The sequence below is a fragment of the Nicotiana attenuata genome, unplaced genomic scaffold (assembly GCF_001879085.1).
Source record: "Nicotiana attenuata strain UT unplaced genomic scaffold, NIATTr2, whole genome shotgun sequence".
Lineage (NCBI taxonomy): Eukaryota > Viridiplantae > Streptophyta > Magnoliopsida > Solanales > Solanaceae > Nicotiana > Nicotiana attenuata.
The window spans coordinates 195,199-212,523 of NW_017670513.1; the positions used below are offsets into that span (position 1 = coordinate 195,199).

The window sequence follows — 17,325 nt, forward strand, 5'->3', positions numbered from 1 at the left end:
ACATTCCCCTTTAGTAATACAGGGTACTAACCCCTAGTTACATTTCTTCCTAGCAATAAAAGGTATCAACCCCCGGTTACATCCCTTCCAGTAATACAGGGTACCAACCCCTGTTTACATTCCTTTCCAGTATTACAAGGTACCAACCCCTGGTTATATTCCCCTTCCAGTAATACAGGGTACTAATCCCTGGTTACATTCCTCTTCAGTGATACAGGGTACCAAACCCTGGTTACATTTTCTTCCTAGTAATACAGGGTACCAATCCCTAGTTATATCTCCTCCAGTAATACAGGGTACCAACCCCTGGTTACATTCTCTTTCAGTAATACAGGGTACCAACCCCTGGTTACATTCCTTTTCAGTAATACAAGGCACCAACCCTGGTTACTTTCCCTTTTAGTAATACAGGGTACCAACCCCTGGTTACATATCCTCTTGGTAACGTAGAGTACACAATCCTTCGTTACAAATTTTATCTCTTTTAGCTAGTTTATACTACTGTTTATGTTTGCCTTTCAATAAATTAGATAGTTTATAGCTTTCGCTGATAACTCACAAAATTTTCCTAGTCCAAACTGGGGAACAAAATTTTTGTTCGTTTTGTTCGTCTTTGATGGCTTTGCAGGCCCCGCCGCAGAGCACAGGTTGTGATGATCGAAGCTTGTAGTTTCAGTTATCATCAGAAGGACGATCACAAGATAGTTGGAGTTAACTTTGACAATATGTCAGCAACCCAGCTTCTCAAGATTCATCTTCTCAAATCTGATCCAGAAAGCAAGCAATCGAGATTGAGTCATAATCTTTTATTCAAAGAGAATAAAAATCCAATCTAAGGTCAACACAAGCGAGTAAGTCAAGAATCAAGATTTGACTCTAGAAGACACATAGATGGGAATTTTGTAACTCTTAGCTTGCAGGAATATGTAGTTCTCTTCTTCTTTTGATGTAAGCAGCAAGTAACAACAACAACAACAACAACAACAACAACAGTAGCAACAGTCTTAACTCCAGTGTTCGGTAGTCCCAGCTACCAAATTTTCTCAGAACTACACCGACCCGATTCCTTTATAGCCAAGGATATGTAGGCAACCTCGAAAGTAAGGTTCGGTTACCTTTTTCAAAAATGCTTTCATTAGAGTCATAGTGAGCAAAATTAGTCATGACATTCACTATCTTTGCACAAAAACTCTTCATGTTCTCCAGCAAAGAGGGGCAGCTGTAAATGGCTAATTTTTGCTCTTTCTTCTTTTTTTTCTCTTAGTATATCTTTTAGTATTTTTGGGTGTGTATTTTTATCTTTTATTTTTATTTTTTAGAATTAGTTTATTTTAAATAGTTGATAAAGGGGATATGGGATTGGTCTAGCCATTTTAAAGACAAAATCAGCCCAATTTGGACCAAAATTGGCGGCCCAGGACCCGGTCCAGGTTTGTGGTATGAGAGACGCCTCAAAACTACGTCGTTTTTTAAGTGAGGTGAGATTAAATCTCATCCGTTCATATCACTCTGATCTAAGGGTTCTAATTCACTCTCCACTCCATGTATATAAGGCCTCACGATCAGAAATTTGGCCCCCATTTTTCCCTCTTCTCTTTTCTTCTTCCTCTCTCGTCTCTCTGTCTCTCCGATGCTCCCCACGGTGGCTCTGCCGGCCGAAAATCGCCACCGCCGGTGGATTTCGTCCAAAGACCACAAAATTTACACCATTCTTCTCCCCTCACTCTCCTCTTTTTGATTCCAAACCTCAAAACTTTCAAACCCCCCTCCAAATCCATAGATCTAANCCCCCCCACTCAAATCGATAGATCTAACCTTGGATGAAACCCTAGCCGCCGTCTACCACTTCCAAACCCTACAAAAATCACACCACCGGCCTCCTCTCACTCTCCTCTTCTCCCTTCCACGCCCAAAACTTTCAAACCTCTCTTAAATCCGGCAAGTTTTGGCCAACCACCTAGATTCCACCTCACTGCCGCCGCCAAGCCTTCGTCTAGCATAAACACGACCCCTTAGTCTCTCTTTCTCTTTGACATAGTGCTGAACTCAACTTGGTTCGCCAGAGTTTGTATTTTTCGGCATTTATCGTCGAGAAAAAGAGGCGTGGAGGTCGATTCGCCATCTAGTTATGTTGTACTACTGTTTTGGAGCCCAAGCGTTTAGGTAAAATCCTAATCCCTTGTTCATCGTTTTTAGTTTCTCCTTTATTGACTGATTTTTAAATTTTTAGTTTAGTTTAAGTTTTATTTTTTCTTAATTAGTGATTAGTCGTCTTTGTTGATCTTAGAAATTCTGTTGTTGTTTATTCGTTTAGGCCATTGCTTCAATCCTTTCCCTCTTTTTATAACTTCTGTTTTTCCCCATTTGTGTTTAGGTTTAGTTTAACTTCCAGTTTTCAATTAATTGTTAATCCGTGATTGTTAGTTCGTGTTAGCTTCATTGACAATCATCGATGATTAGTCGTTATTTTATACTTTTCGAATCATGTATTAGTTAGTATGCCGTTTTAGTTTGTCGTTATGTTTTCATTTAGTAAGCAGTTATATTAATCACTTCGATGTGAATACATGTTTGTTGGCCTTAATGTTTGTCTTCGGACTTCAACTAAAATTTTGAAGTCTCCAAACTATAACTAAAATATCAAGTCCGTGAATTCTAGCTTCTTTAATTTCTGATTTTGATAGTTCTTTGGCTTGAAGTTTAGGTTTTGTTACTCAATGATTCAGTTTACTTATATTAGTATATTTGAGTTTGGCAATGATGTTTAGTCACTCTTTAGGCTTGAATCACCTATTGAATTGCGGTTTCGAGTTTGTCTTTCCTACATTGTTATATTTCAGTTTGAGTTAGTAGTTCATGTATTTAAAGATTTAGTGTTAGTCCTAATTAACTAGATTAAGTTTGAAGTAGTTATTTACTATAGGTAGTTATATGTTTGAGTCTTGTTGATTCCTACTGGTTGACTCTTAACCGATCTTGTTCGAATTACTAGTTGTTTGAACTAGAATGAATCTGGTTTCTCTTTGTGGACTAGTAAGCTTTGAATTTGGTTTGAGGGATTAAGAGGAAAGGGAAAGAAAGGGAGTACTTGAGCGTAGGGTCCGTGTTTGGTTGCTTTCACTGTTGAGGACTGTTTGAAGTGTAATACTCCAAAAATATGTCCCTAGTTGGTAAAAGAAGACTGTTTCTTACACAGATTTTTGATTTTGGACAGATTTTCTATCAAAAAAGTTATCATTTTGGACAGATTTTTGGCTAAATAAATTTGTCCCAAATTCCTTTCTCCTCCTATGTAAAGAGGATTTCTTCCCTCATCTTCTACACATCTTGGACTCTAAAAAGACACATCTTTTACACACATTGTTTAAAACATCTTTCTTACACATCTGAGAGAGTAAAATATCAGTTGAACACTCATAGTAAGCTGCAAAACCCGAGAGCTGTTTGAGTATTTTTTTTTCTTTCTGGAAAGACTTTGTGAAGATAATTAAAGTACTTGAAGCCAATCTTGTTTCTTTCTTTCTCAAGCTGCTGAATTTTTTGGTCAAGTTTCTGATTCACTTTGGTTTAAATTGCTGTTGATCCTGCTGCTGCTCTTACTATTTGTTTTGCTGAAATTCAGTCCCTCCATTGCTAATAGTTTCTTTCTGTTGATCAGGTAATTTCCTCAACTGTTGTACTACTTTTGGGTCAAGAGTGAATGTAAAGGAAGTGTTTTGAATCCCTTTAGAGTATTCTATACCTCGAAAGTATTATGTTTGTGTATAATTTGGTTCCCTTTTAAGTATCAAGCATGTACAAGAGTTAGCTAAACTTTTTTTTTTGTGTTAGTCAATGACTTGTTTAGATGACGTTCTAATTGCTGATTTTTCTGTATTACGCATTCCTTTTTACCTTCAATAGTGTAAATCTTGAATGAAGTTTATGGAAAGTCCTTTCCATATAATGCTTCTATTGTTTAGAATGATGTAGGTAGAGTTCATGTTGGTCTCCTAAGGAAAATGCTCTTAGTGACCAAATCTTGAAGCATATTAGTGTCATTTTAGTCCCATCTTTCTCTTTTCTTAGTTATGGGTTCATATAACTATTCTTAGAAGTTTTGTACAATTATAACATGAGTTGATGGCTTTCCTTGGTTACTAATGGTTTCAAACTTAGTTCGAACTGAATGTCAAATGGGTATACGGGTTTTAAAAAAAACTCAAGATGTGTTAAATAGAAATAGACTTGAGTTAAATAGAAATTGAGTTTTGTTCTCTATTTAAAGAAGATATGCAGTAGGAAATTAATTTTTTTTAATAGTTAGATTGTCAAATTTGTTTAAAAATAATTAGTAAGTGATCCAATATTGGTGTAAATTTAGGCAATTCTGCTAGGCCCATTTTATTGTGAACCAAGTCCATAAGCACATAAGGGGGCCTAGTGCTTTGAAAAGCCAATAAGCAAAAAATGACCCAAGCCTTCGAATGCCGATTCTTTTACTAACTCCAATAAAAATAAATTTTCTTAAGGGATTTTTTCATTCCGATACACTATTTAAAACTTTATTACCGTAATGTTCATGTTTAGTTAATTACCCGGCATAGACAAGTTTTGTTTACAAAATATATACAATCCACCCTTAAAAGGCTTCCAATCCATTATTTGTGCCTTCAATCAAGGGATGTAGTTACACCCATTTGCTTTTAAGGGAGATAGTCGATCTTTTGGACTGATTCTATCGCGTGTGGAGTGGATTGAGTTTTTCTATTTCTTTTTGGTTCCCTTTTACTTTTTGAATTGTTCATTGTCAATGTTTCAGATAATTCTAGTGCAAATTTAGCCGGAGGATAGCTGTTTATATTTCAACTACCTTCTCTCATTCTGTATCTGTATATGAAAATGAGTAATGCACAAACATAAGCCATAATCGGCTTTCTTCAACAGTAAACTGGATATATAAACTCACATAAAGGAATTGTTGTCAAAATAATTTATTTAAAGGGAACAAACCAATCCAGAACTAACTTGCTTAGACAAATATATTACCACCTCAAACAAAGATCAGACTTTAAAATTGAATCAATATTCCTTCCAAAGCAATAATAATACAGTAAAATAATTTTTGTTAGGTTTAAATTTATAAAATCAGTTTTATCTGTCTCTAACTCTCTATCTGTACAATTTATTCAGTTGTCAGTTTGTTAACATATTATGAATTCGTTTATATGCACACAATTTTTCATGGGAATTTTTTCATACACTATCCAGTTAAATACAACTACAATAACATATAATTTAAATACAAATTTTATTTAAAATTTATACAATATGCTTTTTGAATATTTTGTATTTGATTTATACATAGTAAAAACATATTTCATCCAAATCATATTCCCAATTGTTTGCAACAACACCCAATCCAAACAAATAATGGTTTTTGAAAATCCAAATTCAAATTCAAAGCCTGAAAGCCTTTTAATGGCTGTCAATGGTGGAATTGCTGTCTTTTTCTTTGTTTTACATTACTGAAATTAGGGATTGAGAGATAGAGAGAGACGTAGAGAGAATTCCCAATTCTTTGCAACAACGCCCAATTCAAACAAATAATGTTTTTTTGGGTGAATTCTCTGAGAAAACACCCAAATCAAATGTAGGAATATTGGCTCCTTTGCCTTTTTTAGGGCTGTTCTTTGAAGTTATTTTCTTCCTCATTGAAAATCAAGCTAAGCACATACGTTAATGGAGGTGATTTTTTGAAGAAAAGAGTAAAAATTTAGAATGCTTATGGAAGAAGAGAGGAAATAGGCGTTAATGGAGGGATTCTGAATTGTGTGAAGAGAAAATCGTGGGTGAATACAAGATACGTGGGTGAGGGGATGGGATGTGGAGAGAGAAACGTGGGGGGAGTGGAAAATACTTTAAGAGTGATTTTAGGACACTAATTATTATCATTAATTCTCTTAAAATGTACATAAATGGTAATTGGGTATGTAATATGTAATTATAGTAAAACTTGAGTAGGGAAGGTAATATAGTTTCCAATAGTGTATAGGTATGTAAAAATTCCTTTTCTTAATAGTTAAAATAATTTAATAATTTAATCACTCATAATTTTCTCATTTTTAATAATATAAAACGCTAGGCAATTAGTAGGCGCGCTTTAATTTCACGCAATCACTTGTGTAACGTGATGTTTAACATTCAATAAATTAATTCAACAATGTCATACCATATTCGTTAGTTTTTCGGTTAATTTTTAATTTAATGAACTCTTTGCTAAACTCGCGGATTCACTTGCGTAGCGCGATAGTTGACTTTTTAATAAATTTCAAAATTAATTTCTTCGAATGTAGTAATTTTCTTCAAAAGTAATGATGTACTAATAATCCTCGTCATGACTCCGGATTCGCTTGCGTAGCGCGGTTATGACAAAAATCAATAAAATTCATCTCGGTCGCACATTCGCTTGCGTGGTGCGGTTAGGACAATTTTATTCAAATCTTTCTTTAATAATTTTAATAATTAAGAGCGGATAGGTAAAACATAGAAATCCAATAAAACACAGTTTGCCCAAAATTAATTCAAGCCATTTTTAGTCAACAAAGCGACAGTGCTAGAACCACGGGACTCGGGGAATGCCTTATACCTTCTTCCCGGTCAACAGAGTTTCTTACCCGCACTTTATTTTTGCGGACCAATAAAAATAGAGTCAAATCTTCCTTTGACTAGGGATTCAAATAAAAGGTGACTTGGAACACCCAAAAAATCAATTCCAAGTGGCGACTCTGTAAATAAATAATCCCTACTCAAGATTGTCACTTTAATTGGAAAAACTCTTTAACCCATAATAATCCATAACACACATATCTTTCTTGGGTAAAAAAGGGGTTTGACAGAACTCGATTTTAACTACGAATTTTGATATCAATTGAGTCCAAATCACCTCCAATCTTTCCCAAATTTTATATATGTCATCTATATGTTTTCAATGAATTTAAACCATACCCATTGGAAAAAAAAGGTTCTTTTTTGCTTGTATTTTTGGAATTTTGTATATATTTTTTTTATATTTCATCATCTTATTTGCTATCTCATTCATGGAATTTCCTGTTTGTTTACATCTAATGTTGCTAGTGATGCTTAAAAATATGGAAGGAGATCTTTATGTGTGATTTATGGAGAGAAGGAACTTTATTTCTTTTGGTTGTTAATTTCTATATATAGTTGGCTAGTTTTGGTAAGTATATAATTAACGGCTAGTAATAGTAACTTTTTTCTGGGACATTTTTGTAAGATTCCCGAAAAAAAAAAAACTCAAAAAGGCTTCTTGTTCCTGTTCTCCCTTCTCTGGAAAAAAATGGACCCAAGTGCAACGACGTCAAGTCCCCGGCAGCCGTTCACGGCAACCGCGAAGAAGAAAAAGAAGAAAACAACAGCACAAACTCTGAGCCATGACGTCTTGTGCATCATCTTCTCCTTTCTCGACTTATTCCAGCTCATTCGCTGCTCCGCCGTTTCCACTTCTTGGTACCACCTCAAATTTCCACACCTTTGACCTACTAACAGCCAATTGAATATAATTTCTTCAGCTATGTAGCATTGCTTCAGCCAATTACTGACTGTCTTCTTTGTATTGCCCTTGCTTTGACATGTGAAGGAGAAAAGCCATAAATAAATTAAAATTAAATCAAACAGAATACTTCAAGCAACGGCATAATGATCCTAATGGCCTCCAGGATGCGTCTTTCTCTCAGAGATCATTGAGTGAACAAGCGGAGCAGCTAGCTATGGAACGACACGCATTGGCTTTACAAAGAGCTCCAGCTAGTGTTATTCAATGGAAAGGTCATTCAGTTGGGTAAGCATTACAATATCCATTATTCATGATTGTAAGTTGGAACTATGATCAAACTATTTAAATATTCCATGGATTTAGTGCTTTTTTAGGAAAACATAGTTCTCTGTCTCATACACACACTGGCACTGAGACATTACATAGAAACAAAAGAAGACACTTATTAAGTTCGAAACATAGCTTCTTAATTAAACAAAACGAAAAAGAGCTCAAAAAATATAAGCAGCTTCTGCAGCTTTACATATAGGGCTTATAATATTCCTTAACATGAAAATGTTGCATTAAAAATGTACACTTTCTAGGGTCGTTGCTTTTGTTATTGTAGTATCATCAGTTTATCATTCACATGATTCAGTATCATATGGCAGAAGCGACTTAGAATTCAATTTCTATCACTGAAAATCATTTCACACGCATTAAATCCTCTCCGTTTTGATCGAGTCCACTGTCCTGACTCCCATTGCCATATTACATTGGCCTCCTAGATATAAGCAGAATCCCCAAATGGAAGAAAAGGTCCCCTTATAGTCACCCTTATAGAGTTCTATTAATATAAGCAGTTCAACCCTCCTAGTGCGCTGGCCTCTCCTCTTCCAGTATTAATATTATATTCATATTCAAATCCCTGGATATACAAAATAAAATTAGCCCCTAATGTACAAGATAAAAGTATTGAAGGATATGGAAAGATGAGGAAAGGCTAAGAACAGTCTGTTGAGCTAGTTCTCTCTCTCTCTCTATATATCTATCTATCTATCTATCTATCTATCTATCTATCTCTATCTCTTGGGGACAAATCATTTTCTTTCACATTTCCCAGAAATACCAAATGAACTTCAATTTCCTCATGTTAACGAAGATTTTTCACTATAATAACCTGTTTCTAATTATGCATTAAGCCTACATATTGTGAAATTTGATATTTTCTCTAACTTCAATTCCTACTAGGGTTAATCAGTGCAGAATGAAGATGGGAAAAGTCCTTACCGGTGTGGGTGACAAGGTAGGGTCGCTTTTTTCTGTTAAGAATTATAGGAGTTAATAAAAATTTCATACTGGCTTCTTTCCTTTGCCTGGAAAGCACAAAGTCATACTACTACATTATCTACTAGGAAAATCATGTATGCTATCCATTTCCTCCCAGTAAGCTCTTGGAGATAGCTTGTGAACCTTGCTTAGTGATCAGAAGTTGTTGATGTGGAAGCATGGTGAAGATGTCATGCTTCTGGTTAGATTGATTGAAGTCTGGTTAGATTGATTAAAGTGCTTAATCATGGAAAGTTCTGCACTCATAGTTATTACATGAGATTTATTGTAATAATACATGTGAATCCTTATGATTTCATCGGAACTACCTCTCTTCGTTTCATCAAATCCTTAATCCTCCTCCTTTTGTGGACCTTATGCTGCACTTAGATGTCCTCCATGATTTCTCTTTTTCTTTCTAAGATACTTAAGTTTTAAAGTTGAAATTAATTTGAAATTCTAGTAAAAGAAACCTGTATCATACAAAATGCTTGTTTTATCTGCACTTGATAGATTCCCATATTGGTTATGTTTGGTTGGCAGTGTCCCGTAGCTTGTCTTTGCTCTTCTGTTGTCTATCAATCGTCGTGGAAAGAAGGCTTTACTATAAAGCCAATGTGCAATGCATAGGCTGAGCAGCCGTGGACCATGGGTGCTAGGTGGAGAGACATTATTAGGCCTAAGATGTGAAGATGATTGTTGGTTGTTGTGGAATATATTTGGATGAAGTGTAACAGTAGAACATCCCTGATCATGTTTTCTTGTTTAATTTCTCAGAAATGAGTTGGTAGTTCTCTCTCTTTAGTTGTTATCAATTGGATATTTTTGACAAGTGTCATTGTTTCTCTTAAGTACTACCAATATAATTGCTATCGTGTATCATGTTATTCATTACTTGTATATTTCTCTCAGAAAAATATGGTATTCATGACTTGTCTTTTGCCATTGGCCACACGTCTCTGCATGCCTTGTTCACATCAAAATAGGACATTGTTTTAAGTTTACATTCTACATTCCTCATAATCCAGGTCATGCGTCTCTGGTCGGCAGAAAGCTGCAAATGTTTGGATGAATATTTCCTTGTCGATAAAGCCCCTTTAGTTGATTTTGATTTTGACGAGGGCAAGGTGAGTTCAAGGTATTATACATTTTTATTGTATATTGGATGGTAAGATTAGTTATATTATAAAACTAAATTTATATATCTTAGGGGTAAGGTCTAGGGGTGTGCATTCGAATCGGTTTATCGATAAATCGAATCGATTATTTGTTATCGAAATCGAAATCGAAAAAATCGAAACCTTATTGAAACGATAACGATAAGCGTATGTTCAAATCGATAATCGATAAGTAATTATCGATAAGGGTCAAAATCGAATCGATTAAATCGAATGCACACCCCTAGACTGTAGACACTTGTGAAATGAGTAATTACCTATTTGTGTAGATTAATATAACATACAGAATGTATATATATTCCGCTACTATTTTGAAAGCGGCTATACAATATTATTTTCCCTAATCTATACCCTTTCCTTTACCCTAAGTCCCTTACCCTATTATTTCCTCTACCACATTTAAGGAATGATCATATTTAAAGATCAAGGGAATGAAGTTCAAATTAATGGAAAATAGAATTAGCCGCGATGATGTGTTTTGTTTTGTTTTGTTTTTTTTATACCGTTGGAGTGTTGGTGGCATACATTTGATCCCTTACTTTAGTTTTGTTGCATGTGCTTGTTGACACAATTTTTATATTATAAATGGTGTTCGTCTTATTTTAGCTTCTTTTTGTCCATATTAGTTAGGCACGTTTATAGCGATATACTTTTCGTGGAATCCCGCAAATTTTCTTATTGGTGTAATCGATAACCGAATTGATAAGCCCCCAAAATCGATAAATCGAAATCGAAAAAATCGAAACCTTATTGAAACGATAACGATAAGCATATGTACAAATCGATAATCGATAAGTAATTATCGATAAGGGTCAAAATCGAATCGATAAATCGAATGCACACCCCTAGTAAGGTCTGCGTACACTCTACTCTCCCCAGACCCCACTAGTGGGATTTTACTGGGTATGTTGTTGTTGTTATTTAATTTTTCGTAATTGTGCACTTCTTCACCTCAGTGAGTCGTGCGTTTCACTTCAAGCCCTATGGATCTTGTTACTTTTTATATTGTGCTTTTCGCTTTTAAACACAGTTACATAAGAGGAGAAAAAGTGCAAAGGAGTCAAGCAAGATTTCCTCACTAGACAGCAGCGTGAGATATAGTAGTAAGAAGTGCGAGTTAATCCTTTGAGGTCAATTAACACTATCACAGAATCATTTTACACTGCAATACCGAGGATGTGAGGAAATATTTTTTACAAGCTAAAATTGTGTGCATTTGTCTTGGAATCCTCCAGCATTGGTCTCAATCAAAATACTCTATGCAACCATAGGCACTGCACATTTTCATGAAGCTTTACCTTAATTGGCCCCAAAGCCATAAATTTCATAAGAAAGAGCTCATTTATTTCCTAGGAGTGATACAGGTTTGTCCTGGTTGTAGTTTCTGTTGCAAAAGACAAGGACATAAACAAGTGTACACTAGGCTCATTTCAACATTTGCTCATTTGACACCAATTGCAAGATGGAGTATATCTTTTTTGGCCTCATTAATCAAGTCTGACATAGACATTTTGTATTTGATATCGGAAATGTTTTTCTACAGGTTGTTGGTTTGGTTGGCACCCGTATATGCATCTGGAATCGGACGGAGACGAGAAATGTATTTTCCTCACGTGAGAACTTATTTACAAAGGGACTCTGTATGCGGTGTGTAACCTCTTTTGTTTTTCATCTTTCTTTCCCTTCAAAGTTCCATCAGCAATGTGGGAAGAGGCGATTCCAATGTCATTATAATGTCATTTAATGATTTACTTATATCATCATTTTGGATAAGTTAATTGACTTACAGTATTTTAAATGTTCTAGTTTGGCTAAGATTTCTATGTCGTCCACATGGAGAAGAATCAAACATTTGTTAACTGAAGAAAGCAGTTTGAAATTTTATTGGGACTTCATTTTGATGAAATGGTGCTAAAGTGAGACTCCCTCAGACCCCTTTGATATTGAGATAAAGGCTTGTGAGAGGACCAGTATGCAAGTTTAAAGTTTTGAATTGCTTGAATCTCTCTGTTTCCGCTACTGTTGTAGCTCCATGTTTGCAAATCTCTGCTGCTTATGTTGTCCTTAGCGCTAATGGAATGTTTTTCTTGTCGTTTGCTGATAGTAGTTTCATTCCTTCTTTCCAGTTATGTAGATCCGGAAGCTGTGATTGGATGCGAGGATGGAAAGGTTCGTGTATTTGACCTATACAGCAGGAAGTGTTCCCAAATAATAAAGTATGATTCTGTTTCATACCTACTTTAAATGCTTTGTGCACTATATAAAAAGGTTAAAACGATTTTCCCCTGGATCATTCATTGCCTCTCTTTGCACACGTGCACATAGACTATTCTGTTTTGGGACGCTAATCTATGTTATAATCGCTTTATAGTGAACATGAAATTTATGCTTCTGTCTGGTAATTTTATATCCCAAGGAAATCCCTTTGGCAGGATTGCCCCTCTTTTTCCGCTCTCAGAACCTATAAAATAAATAATCAGGAAGGAGAATGAGATAGGAAGCTGTCAAGCTGATGTACCTTCTCTGTAATGTGTAGTGTCTTTTATCAACAAAATCGGAATCTAGCATAAGCAATCAATTCAGCTCAAGGATCATATCAATATCAGCTAATTATAGTTAAATCAGCTTCAAGGAGCCTGGATTAAACTTCTTGTATATGGGCGCTTTTGTTTGGCCCAAATTTATGAAATTTTATTTACTTGATTAAAAAAAAGGAGTCTGGATTAAAGGAGGAGAAAGGGGGGGGGGGGGGGATGGGATGAAGAATGACAATATTTTGCAGAATGGAGGGAAGACATATTCTAACTGCAACTCCTTGTAACCTCTAAATAGACCTGCAGCACTAAGGGTATGATGCCAACAAATGGTGATTTCTTCCTCTCTCCCTAACAGAAATTCAGAATTGATGCCTTTTCTTCACCTTCCTTTAATCCGAAAATTACATTCAAGACGAATATGTAACTAGTTTAGTTCTATTTCTTGCAGGATGCATGAGGGGCCTGTTACTTGCTTAGCTTTTACTGATGACCAATTGCTTGTTAGTGGTTCCTCTCTTGGCACCCTTTCACTATCAGATCTTTCTTCTGATCAGCGAGTTGTTCTGCTTGGATCAACCTTTTCTGCAGGTTTGTGAAATATATTGTCAGATCCACAATACACTGATAACTTATAGAACGATGCCTCTACTCCCCTTGCCATTGATTTCTCTTGCCTTAATACCCATGAACGCATGCGCAGTTTGTTCTCTTTTTCAGTTTTCCTTTTTTTTTGAGATGAGTAATGTAAAAGCTTTAATTTCGAGGAGAAAATGTTAACCACCGTATTTACCAAGTATATTGCTTTATTTTTTACTTATATACAAAAATTATTCCGGTTTAGGCTTTTCAAACTGGCTTCTAATCAGCACACTTGCGAGGGCTTTCTAGTGTCAATCTTTGATTGCAAGTGAGCAAATGCTTTACACGCTTTTTACAGATTATCTTGTTCTTTCTTTTAGAATCTTGATTCTCTTTCTGATCTGAACTCTTATTTGTTTTCTTTCTCTGCTTTGTTATCTCTTGCCAACTTTATGTTCTGACTCTAGCTCAATTAGATTATGTTTGGTCTGTTTTTCGGAATATTGCTTTTCTCTTTGTAATCTGATTTCTTATTTGTTTTCTTTCTTCGTTTCTGAATCTCTACTGACAGGGATCAAGACTTTGTGTTTCAACCCTAGCTCCTATATGGTGTTTGCCGGATCAACTGCTGGAAATGTCTCTTGTTGGGACCTCAGGTTTGCTGAAATGACTAAAACTTGAATCAACATTCTTAGATGTGTTTTTTTTACGCAACCCAGCCTTTCTGATCTTGTTAGACCTCAGGTTTGCTGAAATGACTAAAACTTGAATCAACATTCTTACATGTGTTTTTTATTAAGCAACCCAGCCTTTCTGATCTTGTTCCATACTTTTTGTGGTAGAGTCAGTTTTCGATCCTTAGACAGTAGCTTCGTCAATCCTTTTATATGCTGCTGCAGTTGTTAAGGGTTAATTTGGGATGTCTCGTATTCGTAAACTTTCGAGTCTGCTTATGTTTGATGAGCATGACAAAAGTTGCTCAATCTTTTCGAATAAGTCTCCCCAGATTGCATCCTTCAGTTTCTAAATATTTACTCTAGTTTCTGTGGGATTTGAGTTGTTGTAAATGCCATTTTAGCTCCAGTACTAAATCTCTGAGCCGTGGAAGCAGCCACTGCATTAGGGTAGGCTGTCAACATAACACTCCTTGGGGTGCGGCTCTTCCCCAAACCCTGTGTAAATACGGGATGCTTTGTGCACCGGATTTCCCTTTTACAAGATTCAGAGGTTTCAAATATAGCATTGTCATGGATATTGGGGGCAATTGCTAAATAGCTAAACAAGGAAATGGAAAAAAGTAAAAAAAGTGGAGAGACTAGAATGAAAGAAAGTGAAAAAAGAAGGAAAAAATAACTTACTATTTCTCTGACTGACTGCTGTCTAAGATGGAATGGAATAAAATTACTACTGGGCATGTATAACAGTGTTATCAAAGGCGAAAAGTGCAAAAAAGCCCTAAGGTCCGTTGGAGCTTTAAGCGCAAAGAACAAATAAAGCGTGGGCTTTAATGGAAATAGGCGCAACTGGAGAAAAAGTAAAAATATGTATATGTAGTCCAAGACCAATAATTATAAGCATGAATAACAAATATATGGACAAAAAAATTTAAAAAAAAAATTACGATGAAGTGAAATATCAATTGTTCAGTTCGTCTTTTCAGGATTACACTCATTGGCAAGGAAAAGTATGCCTTAGAGCCTTGATGTGACACTAAAGAGCCCGCAAAGCGAGGCGAAGCGCTCAACATGTTTTGAGCCTCGCTTTAGGGCTAAGCGCGCTTTAACCACGCCTTTGACAACACTGATGTATAACATGCCTTTGACAACACTGATGTATAACATGTGGTTCTGAGGCCAATTTTAAATGATAATGCTCTCTTGAAAAATTATTGTTGAAAATGGAGGACCAAATTGTTGAAAGGTTCCATCAATCATAATGCATACATTTCAAAAGACAGAACTTGAGCAATCAGCATGATGAAAGATAAAGCAAATTGGCTTGGTTACCTAATGATGTAAGACCACTTGCTGAAGGATTCTTTACAAAAGAAGCCAAGGTTGCATGTTTCTTATAATTTTGTTCTGAATGCAAAAAGTAGTATGTAGGATAGGTCTAGTAGGGCCAGTAATGTTCTCTTTGAAATGAAAAATATCTTTTAGAATGGGAGGGTGCCGGGATACAGAATTGTTTCAAGGGTACTCATATGGACTCATAATTGGCTTCACCGAAAGTATAGAGAGGGAAGTCCAGTTTTGATTAGGCACTAAAGTCAAGGCTGAAGTAGAGAGAGCTTTGGACCTTCTGAAGATAACTCAAAAAATGTGAACCAAATATCAGTGTCAAAATTTGATTCAGTGGGTGGTGTAGATTCATTCTTGACTGAGATTGCAGTGATGAACCAAAACATCTTTCATTGTAAGAGATGGTTGTTTCCTAGTTGAAATTTCTTTCTTTCTTTCTTTCTTGATGCATAAACTTGAAAAGAAAAGCTTGTGAAGGGCTAATATGAGATTTCTTCTGTCTTTCTCGTCTTCAAATGTGAACGTGGACTCTTTTCATCATAGATTTAGATGATGATTGGATTTGCTTAGCAACAGCTTGCTGCTATCTGCTCTGATTCGAGAAATTTGTTTTCCTGTGTAGTTTACATGATATTTCTAGTTTTTGATAATTTCAATCCTGAAAATGCTTGATACAGGAAGACAAACAGAACTCTATGGGAAACACGAGTGTCTCCTAATGTTGTTTATTCTATGCATCACCTTAGAAACGACACTTCAACATTGGTGGTTGGTGGAATCGACGGTGTGTTAAGAATTGTCGACCAGGTAACTGGTGAAGTAATTTCGAGATGCATAATGGATGATAGAAGCACTGTGTTACATCGTTCAACAGAGAGATTTGGAACTGTCCAAATTGAGAGCAGGAAACTGAAAAGGATCTCTGAAGATGATCGAATTGATCTTATGCCAAGAGCTTCCCGGCCACAAATAACATGTTTAGCTGTTGGGATGGAGAAAGTTGTTACTACACATAATGATAAGCATATCAGAGTTTGGAAATTCAGGAAATGAAAAGGATTACGCTACCCGAGATTCCGGGTATTCGTTGTTGTTCCGTAGCACTTCTTTGTAATAGTGTTGTTTCAAGCCACTATAACATTATCCTGCTATTTTTGGTCTCTGACACCCTTTCTCTTCGTGTGCGTGCGTGCAGGCGTGCCTGTTCTTCCAGTGTAAAAGAATCACCTGATGTCTATGTTACATAGACTTTTCCTTTTACCTAGAATCGTGTATGCGTATTGTTGAATAATTTGGTAGTAAGTCACGACATTGATAGTTTTGAAATATCACTTAAATTAGACAACTTCCTTTATTTATTTATTTTGGTTTCAAATTGGTCTATTTGTTCATTTTTGTTCAGATCTTTTTTTTTATTCTTTGACTATGGAAAAGCAATCTTCACGCGATACAGTTGACATTTTTAAAAGAACAATTTTTCAACCATGTTTACTCCACAAAAAGTTACAAAACCTTTAAACTAACACCAGGTCCCAGATGTTCCTTCAACAAAAAATTAATTGATCGAATTTTGAAAAAGTGTCTAACTTAATAAAAAGGCCCGTTGGCCAAATTTCTGATGATGTGCACTGTTTACCTCGAAAATACGAGTAACAATTAAATTTGATCTATGGTTTTAAAGATACGTGATTTAGTTCAATACTAATTAATAACCAAGAAATCTGAAGTATAAATGAAAAGAATAAGTAAAATCAAACCATAATGTAGACCAATCTCGACCTCGAGCCAAAGTGACCTCGAGATGGATCAAGAACAATAAAGCAAGAAATAATAAAGCTAAAGGACAATTCTGATGAACAATGAGCGAGAAAGTAAGAGAGTATATTCTTTGCCAATGATTAGATGATGTTTACAAATGATTGGGGTCCCCTTTATATAATAGGGGAACTGTCGCACCCCCTTTTTTCTCGCGGAGTCCGGGTTTCGACATTCTTTGGTACAACTCATTTTCCTTTTGGGAATTGGGTATGGAATTTTGAAGAGTCGCCACCTAACGGATTTAAGGTGCGTTAGGGCGCCTAAAGCAAATAACTCATAAACCGGTTTGCATTACTAGAGATTGGGTAAGGGCTCGAAATAGTCTTGAG

The 17,325-nt window shown here is 35.7% G+C and overlaps 1 protein-coding gene across 2 annotated transcripts; it reads left to right on the plus strand.

Annotated features, from left to right (window-relative positions):
• The first annotated feature begins 7,270 nt into the window (after positions 1-7,270).
• Positions 7,271-16,538, plus strand: LOC109240422 (F-box/WD-40 repeat-containing protein At3g52030). 2 transcript variants are annotated; one of them, XM_019407067.1, is made up of 9 exons: positions 7,272-7,509; positions 7,640-7,840; positions 8,786-8,840; positions 9,892-9,990; positions 11,585-11,688; positions 12,168-12,257; positions 13,027-13,166; positions 13,729-13,813; positions 15,856-16,538. In XM_019407067.1, the coding sequence occupies exons 1-9, from the start codon at positions 7,340-7,342 to the stop codon at positions 16,229-16,231; spliced, it is 1,320 nt and encodes a 439-aa protein (XP_019262612.1). In that variant the 5' UTR covers positions 7,272-7,339; the 3' UTR covers positions 16,232-16,538. The 2 variants fall into 2 exon arrangements, with proteins under 2 accessions (XP_019262613.1, XP_019262612.1); XM_019407068.1 differs by lacking the exon at positions 9,892-9,990 and having other exon boundaries at positions 7,271-7,509.
• Positions 16,539-17,325: the final 787 nt, after the last annotated feature.